General features: G+C 43.5%; 2 protein-coding genes across 2 annotated transcripts in view; both read left to right on the forward strand.

Annotated features, from left to right (window-relative positions):
* Positions 1 to 8,430, forward strand: part of LOC135098016 (uncharacterized) — a 16,719-nt gene extending 8,289 nt beyond the window's left edge. The window contains exons 2-3 of the mRNA XM_064000197.1: positions 660 to 855; positions 7,345 to 8,430. Coding sequence (XP_063856267.1) covers positions 7,516 to 8,430 — 915 coding nt within the window. The 5' untranslated portion in view covers positions 660 to 855; positions 7,345 to 7,515. The remainder of the gene's footprint in view (positions 1 to 659; positions 856 to 7,344) is intronic.
* LOC135098015 (uncharacterized) lies at positions 3,373 to 6,387 on the forward strand. Its single transcript, XM_064000196.1, has 2 exons — positions 3,373 to 4,835; positions 6,247 to 6,387. The coding sequence occupies exon 1, from the start codon at positions 3,440 to 3,442 to the stop codon at positions 4,748 to 4,750; it is 1,311 nt and encodes a 436-aa protein (XP_063856266.1). The 5' UTR covers positions 3,373 to 3,439; the 3' UTR covers positions 4,751 to 4,835; positions 6,247 to 6,387.
* Positions 8,431 to 8,726: the final 296 nt, after the last annotated feature.

Genomic DNA, 8,726 nt, shown 5'->3' on the forward strand with positions numbered 1-8,726 from the left:
CTGTACCTAAATACAAGTGTGTTTTCTCAGCGTGGCTTCCTTCAGTTTGAGTGAGGCACGCCTCTTCCTGCGGCACTTACAGAGAGCCTGACTGCTGAACGAGTGGCCAGTGGCGGTGCGTGTGTGTGTTTGTGTAGGAGGAGTACTCACCTGGAGATGCAACACTCCTTTCCTGACGCGACAACACACGCACAGGGCGGTCACTGAATGATTACGGGCACAGCGCAGTAAAATCTACAACACTACTTTTGGGCACAACACAGGCAACACTAAACTAAGGAAGCAGCGGTAGAGAGAGATAGAGAAAGCGAGAGGAAGGGGGGGAGGGGAGAGAGAGAGAGAGAGAGAGAGAGAGAGAGAGAGAGAGAGAGAGAGAGAGAGAGAGAGAGAGAGAGAGATAATCACTTGTTTTCCTCTCTCTCTCTCTCTCTCTCTCTCTCTCTCTCTCTCTCTCTCTCTCTTCTCCTCCTCCTCCTCCTCCTCCTCCTCCTAACCTAACTACTACTACTACTAGTACTACTACTACTACTACTATCTACTAATACTACTACTGGTAATAATAATAATAATAATAATAATAATAATAATAATAATAATAATAATAATAATAATAATAATAATAAAAATAATATTAACCTAACCATTTTATTCTACATCAGATTTGCATCAATAACGACCACCACCACCACCACCACCACCACCACCAGCATGTCAGTAGTAGCAGGAGTAGTGAATGGTCACTCGTATGTGGTGACTACTTGGACTATCAGCCCGCCCTTGTAGTGTGCTGGACTATCGGTCAACAATGAGCCGAGAAAGTTACGTGGTACAACTATTTCGGCGATAGTTGTGGCTGTAAGTAGTAGCAGTAGTTGTAGTAATATTAGTAGTAACAGTAGTTATGCGTGTAATGTCAATATGGTTCATTTTGTAACTGTAATTGGAAAGATTCTCGACTTTGTTTCTTAAAGGCGTGACGTAATTAGAGAAAACGTATGTATTTTAAGGGACACTAGTATGTACTTCATTATTCCTGTTTATTGCTATTATACGAGTTTGTTGAGTTTTTCTTGTATATACTATTTAAATCTACTATTCTGTGATGTTTAATACTACTACTTATTATGTTTAAGTGGGAAAAGTCAGAGAAAGAGCTATATTTATAATTTTTACTTGTAAGGTCAATATGGTCCATTTTATTAAGTAAATTTGTAGGATGCTCGACCTTATGTTTCTTAAATAAGTGACTTAATTAGAGAAAACGTATGTTTTTTAAGGGACACTAACTTATACTTCATTATTCCTGGTTGTTATTATATTAGAGAGAGAGAGAGAGAGAGAGAGAGAGAGAGAGAGAGAGAGAGAGAGAGAGAGAGAGAGAGAGAGAGAGAGAGAGAGAGGAGGATTTAGTATGTCTTCTATATATGTGTGTTTTCATTATCATCATCGTCTTATTCTTTTCTTCTTCTTCTTCTTGTTATTATTATTATTATTATTATTATTATTATTATTATTATTGTTGTTATTATTATCATTATTGTTATTATTATTACTATACACACACACTCACACACACAGTAGTAGTAGTAATTATAATAGGAAGAAGAGAAACATGATGATGATGATGATAAGGAGGAGGAGGAGGAGGAGGAGAAGGAGGAAGAAAAATTGTTGCACTTTTCTGTAATATATTTCTAAATAACTATAAGTGAAAAAGCAGAACTAATAGTGCACCATGATAGTCCATTAAATTGTTCACATCTGACTATCGCCATCATCAATTACAAATTAGTTAAAAAAAAAATGAAAAATATACAGCAATTCTAATTTTGAGGCACCCAAATAGTTTCAACATTTTTCACAATATCTAAATAACTAATAGACAAAAACAAAATGTAGTAGTACACCATGATAGTCCATTAAATTCCTCATCTCTGACTATCACCATCACCAATTACAAGTTAGTTAATAAAGAGAAAAATTAAAAAGAAAAAAAAAATATATAGCATATCAAATTCTAAGACACCCAGATACTTTCAACATTTTTCTGAATATCTAAATAACTACCGCCAAAGAAACAAAACCAATAGTACACCATGATAGCCCATTAAATTCCCCACATTTTCCTATCAACACTATTCAAAAAGTATATAAAAAAAACATGAAAACAAAAAAAAAAAAAAGCACTTCAAAAACACCCAAAAGACACCGAACAAAGATCAAGATTCAAGATTGTAAACATAGGACATCTAGGTAGGTCGACTGGGAAGCGCGGCAAGGATGAGAGCAAGTAAGTATGATGTGTTGAGAGAAGTGTGGAAGAGTGTGGCTGTGCCATGTATAATGTATGGTATGGATGTGATTGCATGGAATGAAAGTGAAATTGATAAGTTAGAAGTGGGCCAGAATAGAGTAACAAGGATGGCACTGAGTGCACCGAGGTGCACAGCAGTTGAAGCCTTGAGAGGTGACATGGGATGGAGCACCTTCAGAGAAAGACTGACAAAAGCCACACTTAGGTACAAGATTAGGCTTGAGAGAATGGATGATGCAAGAATAGCAAGGAAGGTGTACCTGTGGAATGAAAGTGGAAGCAAATGGAGGAAGAGATGCATGAGAATGACAGACAGGAATGGATTGCAAGTTGTGTGGGCGATAAGAATGGCTGGTAGGAATCAAAATGAGCGTGAATGGGTGGTAACAAGAGGAGGCAGAGTGGGAGCCGAATGGAATTTGAGAAAATGGAAGAATGAGATAGACAAAGAAGTGAAATGTGTGGGACTGAATGAATGGAAGAATGAGATGGAAAGAAAGAAGACCCTGGAATGGTACAAGGAGAAAGAGGCCCCGAGGTATGAAAGGTGGTATGATGGAAGCCTGGGCGGTGATCTTCTCTTCCGAGCGAGGGCACAGTGTATGGATGTGAATGCAAGGAGTTACAGGTGGTCTGAGTCCCGCAGCAAAGTGTGCCAGATGTGTGACATGGGAGAGGATGAGACGGTGGAACATGTGGTGCTGGAGTGTGTGCAGTATGCCAGAGACAGGAATGAGATGATGCAAGTGATACTGACTGAGTTAGGGCATGATAGGAATGAAAGAGTGGAGAAGACAGGAAAGGAATGGATGGTGTTGTTGCTGGGACTGTGTAGAAAGGCGAATGAAAGGATGATTGAGGCGGTGAAAGAGTTTCTGGAGAGAATGTGGCGTGCCAGGTGTATGAACAATTAGGATAGAGGATGCTGTTCGTTTCTCTTTTTTTTTTTTTTTTTTTTTTTTTTTTTTTTTTTTTTTTTTTTTTTCTACAGGAGTTGCCGATCCAAAGGCCTGGCTCAGGAGTGATCCTGTGCCACCTGTAATAGTGAGTGAGAGAGGAGTTAGGCAGGGCTGTATATTGTCACCAACCCTTTTTAGCCTGTATACAGAGGAGCTAGCAGCCAGGATGAGAAGAATGAATGTAGGGGTAAGTGTGGGGAATGATAAAGTATGTGTGCTCCTTTATGCAGATGATGTAGTTGTTATGAGTGAATCGGCAGATGAGCTTCAAAGTTTGTTGGATGTGGTGGATGGCTATGGTAAAGACTTTGGAGTAAGGTTTAGCAGTGAGAAAAGCAAAGTAATGATTGTGAATAGATCAGAGGATGAAAGTAATGTGGTATGGAGACTTGGAGAGAATGAGTTGAGACAGGTGCAAGAATACAAGTACTTAGGGATGTGGATGAGTCCTAGTGGATGTGCAAAGGCAAAGAATGAAAAGATAAGTATGGTAAACCAGTGGGTAGGTCGATTGGGAAGCGCGGCAAGGATGAGAGCAAGTAAGTATGATGTGTTGAGAGAAGTGTGGAAGAGTGTGGCTGTGCCATGTATAATGTATGGTATGGATGTGATTGCATGGAATGAAAGTGAAATTGATAAGTTAGAAGTGGGCCAGAACAAAGTAGCAAGGATGGCACTGAGTGCACCGAAGTGCACAGCAGTTGAAGCCTTGAGAGGTGACATGGGATGGAGCACCTTCAGAGAAAGACTGACAAAAGCCACACTTAGGTACAAGATTAGGCTTGAGAGAATGGATGATGCAAGAATAGCAAGGAAGGTGTACCTGTGGAATGAAAGTGGAAGCAAATGGAGGAAGAGATGCATGAGAATGACAGACAGGAATGGATTGCAAGTTGTGTGGGCGATAAGAATGGCTGGGAGGAATCAAAATGAGCGTGAATGGGTGGTAACAAGAGAAGGAAGAGTGGGAGCCGAATGGGATGTGAGAAAATGGAAGAATGAGATAGACAAAGAAGTGAAATGTGTGGGACTGAATGAATGGAAGAATGAGATGGAAAGAAAGAAGACCCTGGAATGGTACAAGGAGAAAGAGGCCCCGAAGTATGAAAGGTGGTATGATGGAAGCCTGGGCGGTGATCTTCTCTTCCGAGCGAGGGCACAGTGTATGGATGTGAATGCAAGGAGTTACAGGTGGTCTGAATCCCGCAGCAAAGTGTGCCAGATGTGTGACATGGGAGAGGATGAGACGGTGGAACATGTGGTGCTGGAGTGTGTGCAGTATGCCAGAGACAGGAATGAGATGATGCAAGTGATACTGACTGAGTTAGGGCATGATAGGAATGAAAGAGTGGAGAAGACAGGAAAGGAATGGATGGTGTTGTTGCTGGGACTGTGTAGAGAGGCGAATGAAAGGATGATTGAGGCGGTGAAAGAGTTTCTGGAGAGAATGTGGCGTGCCAGGTGTATGAACAATTAGGATAGAGGATGCTGTTCGTTTCTCTTTTTTTTTCCCCCTTTCTACAGGAGTTGCTGATCCAAAGGCCTGGCTCAGGAGTGATCCTGTGCCACCTGTACCATCAAGATCAAGATCAAGATGTACCATCAAGATCAGAGCGAAAGAGAATGAGTAGACAGTGTAGATGGCTGAGGAAAAAGAGGCATGAAAGCGATGAGGCAGAGAATGAGTATCTGAATGCATGGGCAGCGTATGTGAAGCAGCAGCGGTTGACGAGACGAATGATAATGAATGCTAAAGTGAAGAGTGAAAGGAGCGTGATTCAATCTTTAAGGGAGAAAGGTATGGAAGGTGGCCGTGAATGGTACAAGTTCATGAGAGGTGAGAATATGTCAGGCAGTGTTGGTGTGGAGAGTCTAAAAGTGGAGGGTGTAGTTATAACAGAGAAGGATGGAATCAGGGAGGCAATCAAAGGGTTCTGGGAAGAAGTAGGTGGGGTAGGTGAGATGTTTAGTGTGAGAGAAGAATGTGTAACACTGGAAAGGAAGAATGCAGATGAACTGGATGAAAGAATCAGTAGGGATGAAGTGGAGAGGTGTGTGAGAAGGCAGAAGAATGGCAAGGCAGCAGGTCCAGATGATATACCCTATGAGTTCTACAAGAATGGTGGGGAGGTAGTGATAGACAGAATGACTGAGTTATTCAACCGAGTGTGGGATGAAGAGAGAGTGCCAAGAAAGTGGAATGAGAGCCGAGTGTGTCTGTTACATAAGGGAGGATTTAAGAGTAAGAATGAGCTGAAGAACTACAGGCCAATTGCATTAGTGAATACAGTAGGTAAAGTTTTCAGTGCAGTGTTGAATGAGAGACTGTGTAAATGGATTGAGAGAGCTGGAGTGCTGGGTGAAGAACAGAATGGTTTTCGTAGGGACAGGAGAGCTGAGGACAATATGTTTGTGGTGAATGAAATGATTGAGAAGAAAAAGAAGGATGGGGGTAAATTGTACCTAGGTTTTTTGGATATAGAGAAAGCTTATGATAGAGTGAACAGAGAAATGTTAGGTAGAGTCTTAGAAAAGATTGGATTGAGTGCAAAGATAGTTAACGTAGTGCAAAGTATGTATGTGGACACAAGAGCTAGATACAGGCTAGGAGACATAGAAACAGACTGGGTGAAGAGTGAGAGAGGAGTTAGGCAGGGCTGTATATTGTCACCAACCCTTTTTAGCCTGTATACAGAGGAGCTAGCAGCCAGGATGAGAAGAATGAATGTAGGGGTAAGTGTGGGGAATGATAAAGTATGTGTGCTCCTTTATGCAGATGATGTAGTTGTTATGAGTGAATCGGCAGATGAGCTTCAAAGTTTGTTGGATGTAGTGGATGGCTATGGTAAAGACTTTGGAGTAAGGTTTAGCAGTGAGAAAAGCAAAGTAATGATTGTGAATAGATCAGAGGATGAAAGTAATGTGGTATGGAGACTTGGAGAGAATGAGTTGAGACAGGTGCAAGAATACAAGTACTTAGGGATGTGGATGAGTCCTAGTGGGTGTGCAAAGGCAAAGAATGAAAAGATAAGTATGCTAAACCAGTGGGTAGGTCGATTGGGAAGCGCGGCAAGGATGAGAGCAAGTAAGTATGATGTGTTGAGAGAAGTGTGGAAGAGTGTGGCTGTGCCATGTATAATGTATGGTATGGATGTGATTGCATGGAATGAAAGTGAAATTGATAAGTTAGAAGTGGGCCAGAACAAAGTAGCAAGGATGGCACTGAGTGCACCGAGGTGCACAGCAGTTGAAGCCTTGAGAGGTGACATGGGATGGAGCACCTTCAGAGAAAGACTGACAAAAGCCACACTTAGGTACAAGATTAGGCTTGAGAGAATGGATGATGCAAGAATAGCAAGGAAGGTGTACCTGTGGAATGAAAGTGGAAGCAAATGGAGGAAGAGATGCATGAGAATGACAGACAGGAATGGATTGCAAGTTGTGTGGGCGATAAGAATGGCTGGGAGGAATCAAAATGAGCGTGAATGGGTGGTAACAAGAGGAGGAAGAGTGGGAGCCGAATGGGATGTGAGAAAATGGAAGAATGAGATAGACAAAGAAGTGAAATGTGTGGGACTGAATGAATGGAAGAATGAGATGGAAAGAAAGAAGACCCTGGAATGGTACAAGGAGAAAGAGGCCCCGAGGTATGAAAGGTGGTATGATGGAAGCCTGGGCGGTGATCTTCTCTTCCGAGCGAGGGCACAGTGTATGGATGTGAATGCAAGGAGTTACAGGTGGTCTGAGTCCCGCAGCAAAGTGTGCCAGATGTGTGACATGGGAGAGGATGAGACGGTGGAACATGTGGTGCTGGAGTGTGTGCAGTATGCCAGAGACAGGAATGAGATGATGCAAGTGATACTGACTGAGTTAGGGCATGATAGGAATGAAAGAGTGGAGAAGACAGGAAAGGAATGGATGGTGTTGTTGCTGGGACTGGGTAGAGAGGCCAATGAAAGGATGATTGAGGCGGTGAAAGAGTTTCTGGAGAGAATGTGGCGTGCCAGGTGTATGAACAATTAGGATAGAGGATGCTGTTCGTTTCTCTTTTTTTTTTCCCCCTTTCTACAGGAGTTGCCGATCCAAAGGCCTGGCTCAGGAGTGATCCTGTGCCACCTGTACCATCAAGATCAAGATCAAGATCTGCTCCGCGGTGTGTACAAGTGGCTTTGCCTTGCTCTCTGAGTTTTCTCTGAGTTTTGTGGTTTATATTTCTTGCCTGTGTGCTGAAATACCCTGAAAATGGTGATGAGCGCGTGTGGTTCATGCGAGGAGAGTGTGGCGAACAGGCAAAGGGCTGTGGCATGCGAGAGATGCATGGCCTGGTTCCATGTAGCCTGTGTGGGCATGAGGGAGGCCAACATGAAGGCGCTGGGGTTCGAGCTTCTGGTGTTCCTCTGCAGGGAATGCCTGAGCAAGAGCCTCAATGAATGGAGGAACCAGGATGAAGAAAAAGAAGAGAGAGTGGAGCAGAGCACCCAGACAGAAAACCTGATGAAAGAGGCAGAAGCACAGACGACGAAGACTGAAGAAAGAAAAGACCAGCAAGAAGTGGTGGAAGTGGCCAGAACAGACAGACGCCCAAGGAAGAAGAGAATGGTAGTCAAGAAAGCCCCAGTACGTGTCATTGGAGACAGCATGGTAAGGAAGACTTCCGACTTTGTGAGAAGGGAAATTGAGTGCACCAGCATGGGAGGTGCTAAGATCCAAGACATCAAGAGGAAAGTCAAGGAAGAAGTGCAAGAAATGGAAGAGAGAAGCCTGCTAGTTGTCCAAGGAGGAGGCAACAACTTAGTAGAGGCAGGTGCTGAAGACACGGTAAAGGAAGTGATAGAAGCAGTGAGGGCAGCAGAAGAGAAGAAGATGTGTGTGGCTGTGGTGGGGGTCCTGCGGCGCCCACGGGAAGGAGTGCAGTATGAGAAGGTTAGAAGAGAAACGAACCGCAAGATATGCATGGAACTCATGAAGATCAAGATGGAATGGATGGCAGAGAAGAAGGGCAACGTGAGCTTCCTGGACATGGATGGGATCCTTGACCAGGACAAATTCTTCGGGAGAGACGGGGTCCACCTCAACCACAACGGGAATGAGAGGCTAGGACGTCGACTGGCTGAGTGGATGAGGGCGAGGCAGGTGTGTTGTGTGGACGATGCATGACGAGGAGGACCCACTGATGTCAGCAAACATGAAAGAAAAGAGACTAACCAGGCAAGTAAATGTGTGAAGATTGGCTGTATGAATGTGAGAGGATGGGGTGTGGGCAAGTTTGAGGATGTATGCAAGGAGCTCAGGGAGTGGAGGTTCGACTTAGTCGGGCTCACTGAGACTCACCTGAGAGATGATGTACGAATGGAGGGATGCGAGTATGTTATGATTGGAAAGGGGCGTAAGGCACAGGAAACACTGGGAGGAGGCGTAGCCCTACTCTACAAGAAAGAAAGAGGACTGAAAGT

Source organism: Scylla paramamosain, unplaced genomic scaffold, assembly GCF_035594125.1.
Source record: "Scylla paramamosain isolate STU-SP2022 unplaced genomic scaffold, ASM3559412v1 Contig40, whole genome shotgun sequence".
Classification (NCBI taxonomy): domain Eukaryota; kingdom Metazoa; phylum Arthropoda; class Malacostraca; order Decapoda; family Portunidae; genus Scylla; species Scylla paramamosain.

Bases quoted from the DNA above. Each gene is read 5' to 3' on its own strand.
- LOC135098015 (XM_064000196.1), top strand. From the start codon at position 3,440: ATGAGAAGAATGAATGTAGGGGTAAGTGTGGGGAATGATAAAGTATGT.